We start from the raw sequence: 20,197 nt of genomic DNA, 5'->3' as shown, positions 1-20,197 counted from the left end.
ATTGTGAGGATGAATAATTTTTTATTGAACAATTGGATTTCCTAAAAAGTTGCTTTTTGGAAAGAGATTATTCTGGCCAGATTATACTTCAAGCATGTAATAAAGGCTGTAGAATAGAGAGAAAGTCTTTATTAGAAAGTAATGGAGTAAAAACAGATCAATAGAACAAGGATATACAGGATCTCTTTTCATCTCACAATTTAGCAATATACAAATACATTTTTATTAATGGTCCCATTACTAAAACCAAATCTACAGTAAGACCCAGACCTCAATTTAAAACAAATATTATGTCCCAGTACGCTTCACCAAACAGATAAATAAGGTCATTAATCCAAAGAGTGTTTTAAATGCACAAATAGTTTTAAATTATATATGTCTGCTGAAGTATATAAAATTGGATCGCATATTAGTAAGCTAAAGAACATACACAAAATATATGTATTGGTTTGCACTTGTGACAAATAATATAAACAAAATATGACAGTTATATAAGAAAAAATGAATGAACAAGCTGATCACTTATTTACTTGGAACAGTTTAACATAAATGTGAACCAAATTGTCTAAAATGTATTGGTATAGAATGAATTAAATGCCAGAAGAATATTAGAATCATATAGTACTAGATAACCTAATGGATTTTTAATTGTGCTATTTTATTTTAAAAAAGGCTTCACAATTATTGTTAATATTAACATTGTGTTTTCCTTATTTTAATATAATTTTTTAATTGCTACAAAGGTAATTTTTCGGTACGAGTTTTATAAATAATATTTTTATTTCTTTTATTTCTTTTCTTTATTATTATATTTTTATTTCTATTTTTATTTATTTTTCATTTTAATTTTATATTTTTTTTCAATTGTTTTTAGGACTATTAAAAAATATTGCTCAATGTCTCTTGTCTATTAAAAAGTTTGTTCAAGAATATTTTTCTTCAATTATAAATGTATTGTTTGTTGTAAATAAAGTGTATTGTGAGTGTATTGTGAGCAATAAACTGGATTAATCAATGGTAGGGGACCACATAATCCAAAGTGACAGGGTCCAACTGAAGTAGGTATGAACAGCCTGTGGAGGCGGTGTAACCCACCCATGCATTGTGAGATTAGCACTTAACAATCGCACTTAGGAACTGGTTTTATGCATGCATTATGGGAAGCATTGTTTAAAAAATATGATTTCATGTTTTGCACTTATTTTATATACAGCATACTAGATATAGAATTACTGTGCAATGTGGATGCATGTTTATAGCACAATAACTATATATCCAGTATACAGTACAGAATATAGATCAGATGAAAAATATCTAGTCAAGATATCCCTGATTCATAAAGGAAAATTAAGCAAAATTAAGTAAGGAAAAAAAATCATGTTGCATTGGAGGGGGAGGTAAATTTAAAATGTGATAGCAGATTTATAGTTGGGGTAGGGCATGTCCTAGATCAACTTTAAATTTCAGTGTACAAATAAGCTATCAAGTGTTTGTGTGCTACATGAAAAACAGCCAACATTTTCCTTCTGTGCAAAATAATGAACTCATTTGCATCCCTTGCATTGCAACATGGTTTTGTCCAGAAAACTTGAGTAAGAAAAGTTATTCAATTTTCTGCTTAACTTTCCTTAATGAATAAGGCCCAATACCCTTACAATGGTAGGCTTTCACTTATATTCCCAGAGTACCATACCAGCTACTGACTTGGCAAGCTGGGGAATGTAATTCCACTTCAGCTGGCGAATATATACTAAATACAGAAATACTGTAGATGCATGGTGGAAGAACCTCACAGAGATTTGGTTCATTATTTTGGTAACCCCCAGGCCTAACACTACATCAGTGGTGCCAGGATAGGTAGACTAGAACTAGTATGTTGGTTGTTCCATTATATCGATACCCCTGGAATAAAAGTCAACAGGAAAAAAAGGCCGATAGGTACCTCATTCCTGCCCCCAGTGCTGTATGAGAAGTTAAATTAAGGCTTCCAGAACTAGTAACACTATTAAAGTGCTGTGTGGCCCAATGGAATGTGTGACAGGAAGTTAATTCCTTTCCTTATCCAAACAAAATGTGCTGCATCTGTATTTACTTTAACACTGCACTGTCTAGTTTCACACACTAGAACATGTCACTGGAAAAGGCAGCCATCAGGTAGGTTCAGGAGGGAGCAGCAAAGGGAGCTTACGAGATTATTAGTTGGATGGAATCATAAACATGTTTTATACCAGCAGGTCCTACACTCTACTTCTTACTTGTTGCTAGGAGGAAGAGGCACAAGTATCTGTCATTAACATCTAGCAGGCAGGGTTTTGTTGCGTATACAACTTGTATGAAGTCCACCCATAAAATCTAATTTGGAACAAAACATGGAATATGACCATTTCCTATTGCTCTATTTGTAAATCATGAGCTACTACTGTTTGAGATCATTGCCCTGTTATATTTTATTATCCCTATTGTGAGAATACCACCCTGAGCTGTGATGGCAGTTATTCTCTGTGAGATTCAACTCATTTGACTAGACCAGAATATATCCAAAATTAGGCTTTATTACGAGAGCACAACACCACAAGACGTTCACAAGTTACAGGGTAAATGGTAGCCAGGGTTCATGATCAGTGGCTCAGTATGTCATCAGCTTCCGCATCTGAGTTGCGTTGGAACAACAACGCTTTGGTGGCTACATTTTGGCAGGGATTATCCAATAAAATCAAGGATGCTCTGGCATCCCAGGTACTACCAACTAAATTGGATGCCATTATCTCTCTATGTAATCGTGTGGACCTTTATTTTCGCGAAAGGGCTGCTGAAAGGGATAATTCCTGACATTCCATGCCTAGGTCAACATGTTTTTTTCCCCAAATTCTGAGGACGAACCAATGCAACTGGGACCGTCTTGCTTGACTCCAGAGGAGCGCGACCAAAGATTTAAGAACAAGCTGTGTATCTACTTCGCCGACCCTGGCCACATGCTCAATAATTGTCCTAAGAAGTCGGGAAACGCCAAGCCCTAATCTGTTCCGGAGAAGTCAGATTGGGTAACGTTAAACCCTCTCCTCCGTCTAACCTAGCTAAGATTTGTTCTTTCCCTATTACTTTGTATGGTATATTAGGTCCTATCCATTCCCACACCTTATTGGATTCTGGAGTGTCTGGGAATTTTATTTCACTCTCCCTCGTGTCTCAAGGTTCTTTGCTTACGCATCCTTTGGAATCTCCTGTCTCCATCACTGCTATTGATGGTTCCTGCATCTCTAATTGACTAATCAAGTGCAGCACTAAGCCTATCATTCTTCAGGTAGGTGCATTACACAGAGGGATAATCTTCTTTCATGTCTTGCCGTCCTCTACCAACCCTGTTATCCTGGGGTTGCCATGGCTCCAACGGCATTCGCCTCAAATGAACTGGACCACCTCTTAAGTTTTATCCTGGAGTCCATCTTGTTTTCGAGATTATCTTTATCTAGTTCGACCCCTTGCCTCTACTAGCATCTCTTCTGAGACCAAGTGTAAACTCCTCCTGGAACACTACTCTTCATTTTCAGATGTCAGATGATAAAACGAGATCTGAACATCTCCCCCCTCATTGGCCCTGGGACTGTCCCATTGATCTCCAACCCGGTCAGATTCCTCCTCGAGGACATGTATATCCTCTATCCCTACCAGAGACTCTAGCTATGTCTGATTATGTCCAAGTAAATCTTCAACGTGGGTTTATTAGACCCTCCTCTTCCCCTGCCGGAGCAGGATTCTTTTCGTTAAGAAGAAGGACGGTTCGCTACGACCGTGTATTGATTACCGGGGTCTCAATGCAATAACGATTAAGAACCGATATTCCATTCCAGTCATTACGGAACTTTTTGACCAGATCAAGGGAGCTAAAATATTTTCTAAATTAGATCTCAGAGGAGCCTAAAGTCTCATCAGAATCAGATCTGGCGACGAATGGAAGACGGCTTTCAAAACCCGTGATGGCCACTATGAATACCTAGTGATGCCCTTTGGTCTGTGTAACCTCCGTCGGTCTTTCAGAGTTTCATTCATGAGATTTTCAGGGACCCCCTCTATGAGTATGTTGTAGTTTATCTGGATGATATCTTGATTTTTTCCCAGAATATTCAGTCTCATTGTGCCCATGTGACAGAAGTCCTTTCACGACTCCGCAAGAACCAACTTTTTGTAAACTTGAAAAATGTCTCTTTGAACAACATCAGATGTCATTTCTAGGCTACATAGTCTCTGGTACAGGCATAGAGATGGACCCAGAAAAGGTGTCAGCAATAATTGAGTGGCCTCTTCCTCTCGGTTTGAAACCTGTGCAGCGTTTCCTGGGATTCTTAAAATTACTAACGGCGCTTTATTAAGGGATATTCTACCATTGTGGCACCCATTGTGTCACTAACACAAAAGTTCGCCAACCCTAAATCCTGGCCCCCGGAGGCCCTGAAAGCCTTCAAATTCCTTAAGAAAGCCTTTTCCTCTGCACCCATTCTCCAGCAACCCAACACCACTCAGCTGTGTTTTCTTGAAATTGATGCCTCTAATATGGGAGTTGGGGCTGTCCTTTCTCAGAAATCTCAGCTCAATCTATTTCATCCCTGTGCATTCTTCTCCAGAAAGTTCTTACCGGCAGAGAAAAATTATGCTATCGGAGACAAGGAGTTACTTGCCATTAAAACAGCTCTGGAAGAGTGGCGCTATCTGTTGGAGGGGGCTAGGTATCCAGTCACTATTTTTACAGATCATAAAAATCTTCTTTATTTGCAGTCTGCTCAGTGTCTAAACCCCAGACAAGCTAGATGGTCTCTTTTCTTTTCTCGTTTTGATATTCGCATCACGTTTAAACCTGGAGAGAAAAACAAATGTGCCGACGCCTTATCCCGGGCTTTCTGCATTGACGCTAATACTGAAGAGACACCATCTCAACCTATTTTGGATCCCAAATGTCTACTTTCTTCTACTATGATGAATGCCTGCTTACCCCCGCCCGGGAAGACTTTTCTTCCACCTACTCTCGGAAGAAACCCCTAATGTGGTTCCACTCGTTTTGCTGGCCATACCGGTGTTCGTAAAACCACCAAATTAATTGAAATTATTGGTGGCCTAAGTGCCATCTCAATGTCAAGGAATTTGTCTCTTCCTGCAGTACTTGTAGCCAACATAAGTCCTCCCATCAGTGTCCAGCTGTCCAGCTAATTCCTCTACCCATTCCGGATAAACCATGGACACACATTAGCATGGACATTATTACCGACCTACCACCCAGTAAGAAACATAACACCATCTGGGTTGTGGTAGATCGGTTTTCGAAGATGGCCCATTTCATTCCACTCATTGGCCTTCCTTCCTCTCTGGTCCTTGCTGTATTGTTCATCAAGGAGATCTTTCGGTTGCATGCCTGTCCTACTGAAATTGTGTCGGATCGAGGTGTTCAGTTCGTGTCCAAATTTTGGCAAGCTCTTTGTAAACTCCTTGGGATTCAGTTGAATTTTTCATCCTCCTATCACCCTCAGTCCAACGGACAGACTGACCATGTCAATTAAGCTTTGGAAACCTTCCTCAGAATGTTCTCCTCTGCTTATCAGGATGATTGGGTAGACCGTCTACCATAGGCTGAATTTGTACACAACAATGCTTTCCACGAATCCACCTCTGCATCTCCCTTCTCTATTGTCTATGGCGTCCATCCATCTTTTCCTAAATTCACTTGAGGTCCCCGCTGTTAACCTCTTTCAGCGCAGATTCATTTCCATCTGGAACCAAGTAAAGAACTGTTTTGAGATCTTCCAAACATTATAAACTCACGGCTGATAAGAAATGCCGAGCTACACCTGCTTTCAAAGTTGGTGATAAAGTATGGCTCTCCAAAAAAAACATTCGGCTCAAAACTCCTTCTATAAAACTAGCTCCATGGTTCATAGGTCCTTATACCATTTCCTGAGTCATCAATCCGGTATGTGTTAAATTGTCTCTACCAGCCTCAATTCGGATTTCCAATTCCTTTCCTATTTCGCCGTTGAAACCACTGATCATCAACCGGTTCTCCTCCACTCGTATTTCTTCTATGGTACCCAAGGTTCATCTGGACAACGAGTTGGGTTAAGCAAATTTTGGACTCAAAATTTTGTAAAGGAGGATTGAAGTATCTGGTGGACTGGAAGGGAGTGCTGAAGCTGGTAGCACACAACAGTCTGACCTCCGTTGCAACACTCACTACAGTGTTCTAAACTGCCTCTGGAAGCAACACAGCACAATAACTGTTCGTCGGGAACTTCATCATCATCACCATTTATTTATATAGCGCCATGGCTGAGCAGCTACACACAAGCCGCAGATTACCAGGAGTAAACTTTTATACCCGAATGCGTACTGCCGACTGTAAAGTATGGTGGAGGAGGAATAATGGTCTGGCTTTCTTTCATGGTTTGGCTTTGTCCCACAGAAAGGAAATCTTAATTCTACAGCATACCATGACACTCTAGTTAATTGGGCCATCCTGCCACGCCAAGGCGATAGATAGCAGTGTATGTAAAGAAAACATTAGTCTCTTCTATTGCGATCTGAGAACTGTTGGAAAGTGCGATTTTTGTGGCTGCTGCTTTAATGAAAATGTTGCAAAGCAGTCTCCTAAAGTGCACTCGTTACCTACACAGTGGAGGTAACCAGTTTGTAGACCGAACTAAAATATAGCTCATCAATTCAATAGGAATCAGGGACATCTCTGAAGCACAAACTTAAAAAGTAAAACCAACCAACTGCCAAACCTTTATTTATTTATTACAACTTAATGTAGAGTAAGTATTGTGCTGTATTGTCACTGTATTGTATTGTTTTGTATTGTATTGTCACTGTATTGTAAGTATTGTACTGCTACTGTATTGTTACTGTATTGTATTGTATTGTATTATATTGTTACTGTATTGTAAGTATTGTATTGCTACTGTATTGTATTGTATTGTATTGTATTGTTACTATATTGTAAGTATAGTATTGTATTGTTACTGTATTGTAAGTATTTTATTTTATTGATACTGTATTGTATTGTATTATATTGTAAGTATTGTGTTATATTGTATTGTTGCTGTATTGTATTTTATTGTTACTGTATTGTGTTGCATTGTATTGTTACTGTATTGTATGTATTGTATTGTTGCTATATTGTAAATATTTTATTGTATTGTTACTATATTGTATTGTATTGTTACTGTATAGTAGGTATTGTGTTGTATTGTTACTGTATTGTTACTGTTTTTATTGTTACAGTATTGTATTGTTTTGTATTGTTACTGTATTGTATTGCCCTTTATTCTATTGTATTGTCACTGTATTGGAAGTGTTGTATTGTATTGTATTGTTACTGTATGGTAAGTATTGTTACAGTATTGTATTGCTACTGTATTGTAAGTATTTTTGTTGTATTGCTACTGTATTGTTACTTTATTGTATTATATAGTATTGTTACTGTATTGTTTCTGTATTGTAAGTATTGTATTGTATTGTTACTCTATTGTAAGTATTTTATTGTATTGTTACTGTATTGTTACTATATTGTATTGTATTGTTGCTGTATTGTAACTATTTTATTGTATTGTTACTGGATTGTTACTATATTGTATTGTATTGTTGCTGTATTGTAACTATTTTATTGTATTGTTACTGTATTGTTACTATATTGTATTGTATTGTTGCTGTATTGTAACTATTTTATTGTATTGTTACTGGATTGTTACTATATTGTAATATATTGTATTGTTACTGTATTTTAAGTATTGTATAGTATTTTTACTGTATTGTAGGTATTGTATTGTATTGTTACTGTAGTGATGCTGTACAGTATTTTATTGTTACTGTTTTGTATTGTATTGCTACTGTATTGTAAGTATTGTATTGTTACTGTTTTGTAAGTATTGTATTGTTACTGTATTGTATTTCATTGTGTTATGCTGTTACTGTATTGTAAGTATTGTATTGTATTATAATGTTACAGTATTGTATTTTCATTTTACTGTATTGTAAGTGTTGTATTGTATTGTATTTTATTGTATTTTAAGTATTGTATTGTATAGTTACTGTATTGTTATCTGGGGTAATTCCCTCCCCCCTGCTCTGATTACCTCTCTGTGTGATGAGTACATGTACTGTAAGCAGTTATTATATTCTGAGCACAGTCCCTATTTAATGACTGTCTTTCACAATGTGCCGTGATCTGCACTAGGGGGTAAATGTATCATACTCCGGTTTGTACAAGTCGCCGGAAATCGGCGAGTTGACAGCTAAAGGCAAGTTTCCCTTTACAAGGCAGCGCCGCTTTAAATTTTAGCTGTCAACTCGCCGATTTCCGGCGACTTGTACAAACCGGAGTATGATACATTTACCCCTAGGAGTCCAAGCTAAAATTATGAAGGATTTAGGGTTTCACGTTATCATCATCATCATCATCAACATTTATTTATATAGCGCCACTAATTCCGCAGCGCTGTACAGAGAACTCATTCACATCAGTCCCTGCCCCATTGGGGCTTACAGTCTAAATTCCCTAATATAGACACTCACACACAGACACAGACAGATAGAGAGGGAGAGACTAGGGTCAATTTTTGATAGCAGCCAATTAACCTACCAGTATGTTTTTGGAGTGTGGGAGGAAACCGGAGCACCCGGAGAAAACCCACGCAAACACAGGGAGAACATACAAACTCCTCACAGATAAAGCCATGGTCGGGAATCGAACTCATGACCCCTGCGCTGTGAGGCAGAAGTGCTAACCACTAGGCCACTGTGCTAACGTTATAGTTATGTTATAGTTGTGCTACATTAAATGATATCCTATGTGCCAAGCAAAAAAAATTGTGATGTGCCAGGTGTTCACTTAACGCTTGCTACTTCAGTACTTTGCAGTTGGGCTTATATTCAGGATATACTATTGATGTTAATTTATCAAAACTGACTTATACTTGAAGCGTTGAAACATTGGTATCTTGTGACTGATTCGTGAGTAGTTTAGCATTGAATAGCTCAAGTTATTTCTGTGTCAAGTCGTGTTGTTCAATGCAATAAACTCCGCTTCATTTGTACATGACTTTTCTGGAGTGAAATATTATCCATAATCGCCAATGGAACAGTGGTCATATTATTGTTAAACAATATTAAAAGCCGAAATATATGGCTTAAACATCTCTGGGACATGCAATAGAACAAGAAGTCCAAGAGAAATCGTTTATTCCTCTTAAAGTCTCTGTAATACTGCCAGTCACAAGTGTTGTCCCTACAACATTTATAAAACGTAATTATTTTCCTATCATAGAAGATCAAAGCTCTATTGCGTAAATGGACAGGGTGTAGTCACTCACTGACAGAAGTGAGGAAAACTTCACAGAGATGAAAATAACTTGAAGCAAAATATCAAGATTAATATGACCTGGAAGGGTCTTGTTCTGATGAATAAAACAACTTGTTCATTGAAGTCTATTATTAATATTGTCATAGATTTGCAGTGCTCCACAGAAAACAGGGACATAAAAGGCAGACAAAATAAATGCAGACATGAAAACAAAGGGTATGAAGGACCCTGCTCATTAGAGAGCTTACATTCTAAGTGGTAGAGGGCACAGCTGAGACAAGAGGGGCGAGTGTGGCTCAGAGTGGAGATTGGGGCAGCTGTGAGGGTGCATTAGTGTGAATTGTATTATTGGGGATAGTTTAAGCTCTAAAAAAATGGGTTTTCAAAGAGCGTCTAAAGATTTGAAGGTTAGAGGAAAACCTGATTGAGCGTGGTAGGGAATTCCATAAGTGGGGAGCAGCACGGGGGAAGTCTTGTAGGCTCGAGTGAGAGGTGGTTACCAGAGATGAGACAAGGCGCAGGTCAGAGGGCGGGAGGGACAGTATTTTGGTAAGAGATTTGAGATGTATGCAGTGGTAGTGATAGTTGAGGACTTTGTAGGTAAGAGTGAGTCATTTGAATTGGATTCTGGAGGACACAGGGAGTCAGTGTAGGGATTTGCAAAGTGATGCAGCAGATGTGGAGCGGTGAGAGAGGAAGATCAGTCTTGCAGCAGCATTTAGGATGGATTGAAGTGCGGATAGATGGGTGTCAGGAATGCCAGATAGCCGGAGGTCGCAGTAGTCTAAAAATAAGTCTATATAGTAGATAGAATCTCTGCCTTGTTTTATTAATTTTTGCTCCCAAATATTTCAATAATTTCATTGTCTACAATGGCCCTGTCAGACCATCATATACACACATAGGCACGTAACCATATTCCAGTTAGTGCAGACAGTTTGCTTGCACATTTGTGGTATTGATTCATCTTGAAACCCAATTTGTGTTTAAAATTATCATATGTTAATCGCACGCTCGTACGCCCACATTCAAGTAAAAGTGGATCTCAAGAAGCGTTTAATTTGAATATGGGTGTAAGTATGTTCTGGCTATACTTACCTTACTGTATGCAGACAGACAGAACACAGTGCAGGATATCAGAACTCAGGCAAAAATAGAACATATGTAATAAATTAACAACTCAATGATATAAACATTAAGACAAAATACATGTTAAAATAAATGTATTTTTTTTTTTACATGAAATGCAGAAATCAGGATGTTCTTAATGTGTATGGTACATAAAATGCATTTTTCAGTTTCTATTACTTGCACACACATGTTCTCGCACACATACATGTAGTCATCACTATCACCCGCCGCTTACATGTGCCCTGGTGCTGGTGCAAGTGATACAGCTAAAAATCACGAACTAACCCACTCCGCCCTTCAAGCCTTAGTCATTTGTGTTTGGACTTGAATCGGGTGTAATTGCGCTCACTGGCATAAGGTCAGTTCCTGAGCATGCAGACAGCAATTTCACACAAGATACGGCGCACAACGGGACTTATGTCCAAAGCTGAATCAGGCCCTAAGACTGTAGTATGAATAAAATAACACGCCAGATTCCGTCCTATGATTAGGACCACACCTTTCATTTACTTTATATACTGAGTGACAATTTCAAAACACACAAGTATTGCAAAATAGAAAACTAGATTAGAAAATATAGCGTTTTTTCGGGTGTGTGCAGCTACTGTTGACCCTCATACACAAACACGCTCTTTTAATATGGATGTCACTGAATGACCTTTTCAAAATTGGCAAGTATTGAAAAATAGACAAGGTTAGAATATATAGCGTCATTTTGGGGTATGCAGCTGCCTGCTGACCCTCACAAACACCCTTTTATAAATATAGATTTCACTGAGTGACCCTTCCAAAATGGAGAAGTATTGAAAAATAGAAAAGATTTGAACATATAGAGTTTTTTTTGGGAGGGGGTGCAGCTGCTGATAAATCTCACCCACAAACACCCTTTTTTAATATGAATGTCACTGAGTGAGCCTTTCAAAATTGTCAATTATTGAAAAACAGAAAAGATTAGAATATAATAATATATAGGATTTCTTTGGGGTGTCCAGCTAGGTGCTGACTCTCACAAACACCTTTTTTTAATATAGATTTCATTCAATGACCCTTCCAAAATATACATGTATTGAAAAATAGAAAATATTAGAATATAATAATATATAGACTTTTTTTGGAATGTGCAACTGCTGCTGAATCTCTCATGCAAACGCACAGTTTTTTTTAAAAATTATTACACTTGTCAATGCCCCACACAAGATTATTTTCACTATAAAAACTCTCAAATTTAAAAGAAAGAAACCTGTTTGCTTTTTGGATTCTGCTGCCAAAAGTCTGACAGAAAAAACACTGTTCTTCTCCAGGAAATAAATATACTAGTTAGTTCAGAATTATATCTATCTAACTCAGTCTGTATATACTATTTAGTACTATTATCTATAATATAAATGTCTAGTGGCGTGTGTTAGTCTGTCTGTGTGTGGAAAAAATAAAACCAAGCTGCAGCGCCACCTGCTGGGCGGAGTTATACACTGACATACTAAATTCTTAGTGTGTGTGGAAATAAAAATTCAGAAAGGGCTGAAATTTGGTATACTAAGATGTTTTTAATTTGTTAATTTAATTTGTTAATTGTTAAAAGTGTTTATAAAGATTTAAAAAAATATATATATATTTCTTGAAGGAGAAGTGACAGTTGGGAGTGGTTGGTGGTTGCCGGGGGTGACAGTGGGGAGTGGTTGGTGGTTGAGGCCCGGGCTATGGCCCAAATGCATGACAAGAACCTTTTTAACACCTTAAGTAGCTTGATTTGACTAGAATGCATGAGTATCATGCACGGGTTAACTTGTATATATATATATATATATATATATATATATATATGCATTGCCAACAACGTGCAGCCACTAGTCTGTGTAAAGTGTATTTAAGATTGAAATTAAAAGCAATTGATCAGCAAACTATTGTAGCTGACTAATCTCTACAGAAATGGCTTTACAATAATCACCGGATTCTATTGATTATGTCTCTGGTTCATACTTAGTGCTATTTTAGTGCTATTTTATGAGCAGAGCACAGCAGCTCCTCCCTACATGCTGTCTGTTCTAAAATGACACTTGAGAGTTTTGCAAAAACAGAAAAAAATATTACGCAAATGACGTTTCGCCTCATTTTCAGATCCGAATTTGGCGGGAGAAACCAAGTCACGACTCAGGTCTCCAACTTCGGATTTCAAGTAATCCGAACGTTTCCAAATCCCCTCAATCTAACATTATATACACCGGCAGGGAGGTTTATACACATTCGAACATAAGTAGTAAAACGATAGTCCTCTTGTGTGCATTACAGTAATGTCACACAAGCAATGTCATTTACAATGTGACAGTGCAATAGTCAATGTGCTCCAACCAGAACACCAGTTTCTGTCTTTGCAAGTTGTGTGAGAATCTTTGGCTGGAAAAATAGCGGTTTTGAAAATGCAAAGAGGCTGTAGGATAGGTCAGGTAAAACCAGACGTGCCTGGCCGCAATTGTGCACTTGGCATAGCCCATAAACTCCAAGCCATAATGGTAAATGTGCCCCTAGGATATTTAAAACCCCTAAAGGGAAGATGTCCAGCAAAGTTGGGGCATTCTTCTTTCTTTTTGAGTGGTCAAAATAACTTTTTAGATGTACTGAGCTTGTAGAGCAGGGGTGTCCAACCTTTTAGCTTCCCTGGGCCACATTGGAAGACGACGAGTTGGTTTGGGCCGCACATAAGATACACTAACAATAACGATAGCTGATCATCCAGAAAACATAGTTAACATATATATATATATATGAGAAAAGAAGTGATAGAGATAGATATATATATATATATATATATCTATCACTTTTTTTTCAAATCCCCCTATACTTACCTTTCAATCGCCCTGTTCAAAAAAATCCTCTCTAGTTATTATACTATAATCACTTTTTGTATTGTTTCGATGCAATATCAATAAAGTGCATTTAAGCCAGGCATTGTATATCAGGGCTTTCAGGAATGCTGAATACGGAGTACCTGAGTATTTGTGTGTTCTCAGTTCCGTGAGGCTGGTCAGGAGGGGCTGTGTAACCAGGCTATCATGCTGATAACTGACGGCGCGGTGGAAGAGTACGAGCCGGTGTTTGAGAAGTACAACTGGCCGGATAAGAAGGTAGGAGCCAAATTTCATGATGTAAGACGTCTTATCATAAGGCGCTGATTATTGCAAAAGACTGTTATATATTTATCCCTGCATTGGAATTAAAATCCAGGTTCAAAACTCAACATATTGAGGCTTGCATAAGTTGAGGCTTAACAGATACCCATAGCCGTGCCCAATATACAAATCTATCTGCAGTGTAATGTGGGATCTTTTTACTGCATGATACAGTGAATCCCGGAGACCTGAAACTGATCTGTTACCCCAAGCGGCTGGAGTAACCGCTCAGGAATATGACGTTTAATAATTTTCCTTTGCTTTAGGTCCGAATATTCACGTATCTTATTGGGAGAGAGGTGACGTTTGCGGATAATGTGAAATGGATTGCATGCAGCAATAAAGGTATCAGACATACTTAGGTAGTTCCCGGGTTTGCACCTGATAATGAGGACAATTAAAATGCAAAATATTTACTATGGTGCATCATTAAGAACTATTAACTTCCTCTAAACCTAGAACCATGAAGGTATCAGTGAAAAATGATCTGTTTCCACTATTGTTTAAACTGAAACACTTAGCCAGACACATCTTGGACCAGAATATGGTGGTAGCGCCTCACCTAGGGGTGACGCGTCGGAGAGCTCACCGCTGTGTTGTAACACGCGATCTGGTGTGTCCGCAGGATATTACACGCAGATCTCCACGCTGGCGGATGTCCAGGAAAACGTCATGGAGTATCTCCACGTGCTGAGCCGGCCGATGGTCATCAACCATGACCACGATATAATCTGGACGGAGGCGTACATGGATAGCGCGGTGAGTGAGGAGCAGAATGGGGGGACCCTGTTGTCACACTTAGTGACCCTTTTTAGAAATGTCTTGACCGGAGTATAAAGTGGGCCTCTAACATTGGCTTCTGCTATATTCCCACTGAATATAAAATTATTAAAAGTGTTGCAAAATATTGTCAAATGATAAAATAAAGTTATAAATGCAATAATGTAATCAGTGCAACATCGTTGTTACATTGAGTTCTCCTCACATTAGACGGAGCTTTGAATGTGGTGTTTTTGCGGCACACGCCTGTAGCTATACACTTGCACGTTTTTCATATGTGTCGTTCCACTTTTCACTGTTTATAACATCATTCCCACCTGGTGTTGACCCTGTTTGTTGCACAATGTCTGAAGTCTCCCATTGACATCGGTGAATCGGTCATTTTGCAACTCTCACCCATGGGAGTGTCGCATTCCTCCTCGGGAGCGGTAGAGTATAAGGTGTACCCGCCCCTTGCACACAGAGGAGGCCGCCATTTTGTGGGCGGAGATAATTGTCATGAGTATGCAGATCAACAATTCACTATAAACCAGTGACCTCGCTGCGGCACGAGGCCCTCCGTGTGCAGGTGACCGGATCACCTCGATCCTCTAATAACCTTTTCCAGGTGACCAGAGCTCCTGTTTCTCTCTGCAGATGTATATTTTACATGTGTCTCATTCTCATTGTAACTCATCCCGTTTTTTCCCCCCCGGGTTCCACCACCCCCCACCTGCCCCATCCATTCATCCATCCATCTCTCACCACGTGCCACAGCTGCCGCAGTCTGAGGAGGTAACCTGTGCTTTGAATGTTGTGGGCCCCTCGTGTCACAGTGGTACTAGTGTGGTTAGTGTTCGTGAAGTGTCACCTTTTCGTACAATGATTGTGTTCTTGTGTTGTGGTGTTGTACGATGGACGTGTCTGCACGCACCGTAATCCGTTCCTGTGCTTCAAGTGTTTTACTTTGAAATGTCTCTTTGGCTGGAGGGGGAAAAATAAATAAATCTATTTTTGTCATTTTAAACTGTGTAGGAGACCAGAAGCCATAAAGATAAAGTAATGTACAGTAACGATAGCAAAAGTTGTATGAGGGCGCGAGAAAGACAAAATCATAGTTATGTGAAGGGGGAGAAATTCTTTTAGCACCAGTTTGTGACTTTAGCCCATGTTCACCTGTTTACATGTAGGGAAGCTCATCCCCCTGAAATTGAGGCGGATGTGATGGGATCTGTAGATATAATTAGGGAGAGAACAGATTGACCGGTCCTCAGTGTTTTTGGGGTGTCCTCCCTAATTGTGCATTAATATTTCTGGCTGTCAAAAGTCATATCTGTCAGCAGTATCTACTAAATAATTTTTAGCACTCCTCAGTGTTTTTGGGGTGTCCTCCCTAATTGTGCATTAATATTTCTGGCTGTCAAAAGTCATATCTGTCAGCAGTATCTACTAAATAATTTTTAGCACTCCCCAGTGGTTTGCGCTCAGAATGGATTCAAAGCAGTCCACATATGATCTGAATGAGCAACCAGGTTCTGTCACCAGTCCTGATGTTAGTGTTCCCAGTACGTCATCTGGCCAAGGCGATGTCAAACAACAGAGTGTTTTCAAATTAGTGCAAAAAACAAAAACCCCCAAAAAATTTACTGTATTGAAGCGAAAAAGAAGTGTAACTGAGCAAAAGTTAAGTGACGATAAAAAAAAAATTGCAAGCATGCCATTCTACACACGCAGTGGCAAAGAGAGAATGAGGCCTTCACCTTTGGCTATTAGTGGCAGATCCCAAAAAGTTACCCAGCCTACAATTGGTGCACAACTACTGTTACGCGTCAAAGCCGAGCTGCAAGATAACAGTGAGGCATTACAGGAGAATATTTGCTCTGATTCACAAATGACAACAATCCCTGTGGAGAGTCCATCCAACAGTGGGATGTCTAATCGTGAGCATTCTGCTGATGTGTGCCTTAATAGCCCGAGTGTAGCCGGTGATACCCAAATTGAGGATGCCACTTTGGAATTAGAAGAGGATGAGGGGGAGATTTGTGTAGGCGACGAGGGCGCTAATGATGATGTTGATGATTATGATGCAGACAGATACCAAATTGCCTTTCTCAATTTCTATTTATATTCTAGATTATATAACGGCTGAATAGTTTTCTATTTTACTCCTAGTGGAGAGAGGATCTGATGCAGACAGATACCAAACTGCTTTTGTCCATTTCAATTTATATTGTACAGTATATAACGGCTGAATTTATTAGTATTTTATACAAGTGGAGGGGGCCTAGAGAGACAGAAACCAAACTGGCTTTCTCCATGTCAATTAATATTGTACAGTCTATAACGGCTGGATTTTTTGGTATTTTATACAAGTGGAGGGGGGCCTAGAGAGACAGAAACCAAACTGGCTTTCTCCATGTCAATTAATATTGTACAGTCTATAATGGCTGAATTTTTTGTTTTTTTAAAAAAGTGGAGGGGGCCTATAGAGACAGAAAGCAAACTGTCTTTTTCCATTTCTTTACATATTTAACTATAAGTGTAGGGTGTAATATAGATTCAAAGACGATGGCTGCATTGCCAATATGCATAGATGGAGAGGAAGACAATCTGTTTTGTGTGTAGAATAAATGAAGGCCTACCAACGAAGAATTAAACAGTTTTTTTGGATGATTTATTACCTCAACAATTAGATTACTTATCTCTAAAACAGTTGGAGCACTAAATTGGGTTATTTTAGGCACAAAAACATGTATTTTCCAACAAAATAGCAAAACAAAACCAAACAAAACCAAAACCAAAACCAAAACACGCAATGGCGGTTTTGCAAAACCAAAACCAAAACACGACGGTAATCCAGATCCAAAACCGAATCCAAAACCAAAACACGGGGGTCAGTGACCATCTCTATTCTTAATGAACATGCTCATCCCATTATTTAAATTTCTTGGGGATATTGGTACAGGGACATGTGTCATTTCTGTGTCTACGAAATGCAAATCTTTTAACATGACAAAACGTCGCTGCCTGAACGCATGTACACATAAATCGTCAGAGCGATTAGACCTTCAGTTGTTAGTAAAATCGTTGTAGTTAACACGTTGGTCGGAAAATTCTTCAGTTTGTACCTAGCCTACTTTGCACCTTGGGAAAACAATGTTACATTGGAGGGGGGGTGTAAATTTAAAATGTGATGGCAGATTTATAGTTGGAATAGGGTATGTCCTAGATCAACTTTAAATTTCACTGTGCAAATAAACTATCAAGTATATTTGTGCTACATGAAAAAACAGCCAGTATTTAACTTATGTGCAAAATAATAAACTAATTTGTACCCCTTGCATTGTAACATGGTTTGTCCAGGAGAAAACTTATTTTTTTGCCTTACTTTACTTAAAGAATCAGGCCCAATGTGGCCATTCGAAACAAAAACACGATTCACTAAGGAATCGCCCTACTCACCTTCCACTGGATTCTGGCTTGGCGGGATGCACATACACAGAGCATCTGCAGTTTGAACGGAGTTCGTTGAACACAGCACCTACGGGATGATTGGGCACACAGTCGGATAGCTGTAGACCGCGACTCCTCATGAGGGCCCTCCCACCAGTAAGAACATTTTGGATATTATCATTTCCTTCTGTATGCCAGCCGGACACCTCACAAGGTCAGTGGACAGACGTTGTTGGTGACTTTTTGATCTTTGAGAGGCCAGCATACCATCGTTCCTCTCTTGACACATATGGATCGTATTGGCGTGCATTAGCGGCACATGAGTGGGATATCTTCTCCCTTAAAGGTTACATCACACGTTGGAATTCTTAGTATCGTGGAGGATTTTGTTACTCCAGTGCTTTCGCTTTTTGCATGCATGTTTTAGTTTTGGTATTTTTTATTTATATTTTTTAAACATCTTTTGGGGATACATTGGATTTTTATACTTTTAGATCCACTAGGTTCCTTTGCCATATGGTTTTATATTTTTCTTTTTGCCCGGGCATTGTTTATGTTATTTTTTGTTTCTTTGCTGCTTAGTCATATGTATTTATGCATGGCCATTATGTGTTGGTACACTATGAGATTTATCTAATCCATTTTTAATATATTAAATATTGGTACATATCAATTTGGCTTGAATCTATTTGCCTTTCCTTATTGGAGGATGAGTATATTATAGGAGCATCACTGATCCTTACCAGCACCTGGAATTTTTTGTTTGTTCCAATGTGGCCATGCAGAACATTTTACTATACAATCCACCTAGCTGCCCCTGACGTTGGCAGGTCCAGGTGGGAATGCACATGGTGGAAAGAGAAACTAATTGATATTTAACAGGCACATTTGCGTAAAAATACTAGGGATGAGCGCACTCGGATTTATGAAATCCGAGCCCACCCGAACGTTGCCGATCCGAGTCGGATCCGAGACAGATCCGGGTATTGGCGCCAAATTCAAATCTGAAACTGAGGCTCTGACTCATAATCCCGTTGTCGGATCTCGCGATACTCGGATCCTATAAATTCCCCGCTAGTCGCCGCCATCTTCACTCGGGCATTGATCAGGGTAGAGGGAGGGTGTGTTAGGTGGTGCTCTGTCCTGTTAGATATCGTGCTGTGCTGTGCTGTGCTGTGCTGTGTTCTGCAGTATCAGTCCAGTGGTGCTGTGTGCTGTGCTCTGTCCTTCTGAGGTCAGTGGTGCTGCTGGGTCCAGTGCTGTGTCCTGTTCAGTCCAGTGGTGCTGTGTCCTGTGCTCTGTGCTTCTAAGGGCATAGTTATTTCCCCAATATTCCCCTGTGTTTAAAAAAATAAAAAAAAGTTATTTAAAAAAATACCAAAAACTAATTTAATTTTTTTTAATTACCACAAAATTTTCACAACCAATCCTGCAGTATAAGCCCATTGGTACTGCAATATTACCAAGTTCACACATTCAGCAGTAAAAGTCCAGTGGTACTGCAATATTACAAAGTTCACACATTATAGTAACATCACCCCCTTCCCCTCCTCTTACACTTACCTTGTTACAGCTGCGCTGTAAAGGAGCCTCTCTTACTGGTAGGCACACATTGGACTGCACCTGTCACATAGTGCTGTTCCCTGTGACACCTGTCAGTGATGGGGCTAGGAGGAAGAAGGAGGCAGGCAGGCCCACATATGGGGAGGGATGGATCTAGAAAGAAGGAAGGTGGCTTGTCTCAGGGAAGGGAGGAGCCACCAAGTACTATGCTAACCCACCACTTGCACCCCTTTACAGTTCCTGATCCGAGGGGCCCCCCAATAGAGGAGGGCATGGGGAACGTGCCCCCAGTGCCCCCCTTTAATCTGGCTCTGCACTGCACTGATGTCCACTACTGCCCAGGGGCAGAAACAATATTTATAGAAGGTGGAGTTTTCCAAATGTTAGACTTCGGAACAAGTAAAAAAAACTTTAAAAAAACAATAATCCAGCAACAGAGATTTTTTTGTGTGGATTTGTGTCAGTCATTGTCTATGTATTATGCTCTTGTTTGACGGCACTGTAAAATGCCTGTATACCTGTACAATATATAACATGTGAGTTTTAAATCAGGTGGAAAAAATTATGAAAGCATGAAAATCACCGCTTCGCATTATTACTAATATAAAAAAGAAGCATTGTTTTATAGCACAAGAGCATCAAGCTCATTTCCACCTTCATGTCTGTGACCCATGCAGATAATGTATATCTTTATTAATTCTATACATGCTATTGTAGCTTTTTTTAACTATTCAATTTTTTTCACAATATATAGGGACTGTAATTAATTTAAAAAACCCACACA

General features: G+C 39.1%; 1 protein-coding gene across 1 annotated transcript; it reads left to right on the top strand.

Moving 5' to 3' along the window:
• The first annotated feature begins 2,598 nt into the window (after positions 1-2,598).
• LOC142134198 (voltage-dependent calcium channel subunit alpha-2/delta-4-like) lies at positions 2,599-15,336 on the top strand. Its single transcript, XM_075194525.1, has 5 exons — positions 2,599-2,736; positions 13,480-13,593; positions 13,905-13,983; positions 14,264-14,397; positions 15,175-15,336. The coding sequence occupies exons 1-5, from the start codon at positions 2,599-2,601 to the stop codon at positions 15,334-15,336; spliced, it is 627 nt and encodes a 208-aa protein (XP_075050626.1).
• Positions 15,337-20,197: the final 4,861 nt, after the last annotated feature.

The sequence above is a fragment of the Mixophyes fleayi genome, unplaced genomic scaffold (assembly GCF_038048845.1).
Source record: "Mixophyes fleayi isolate aMixFle1 unplaced genomic scaffold, aMixFle1.hap1 Scaffold_42, whole genome shotgun sequence".
NCBI classification, from domain to species: domain Eukaryota; kingdom Metazoa; phylum Chordata; class Amphibia; order Anura; family Limnodynastidae; genus Mixophyes; species Mixophyes fleayi.
This window is presented reverse-complemented; position numbering and strand designations above follow the sequence as displayed.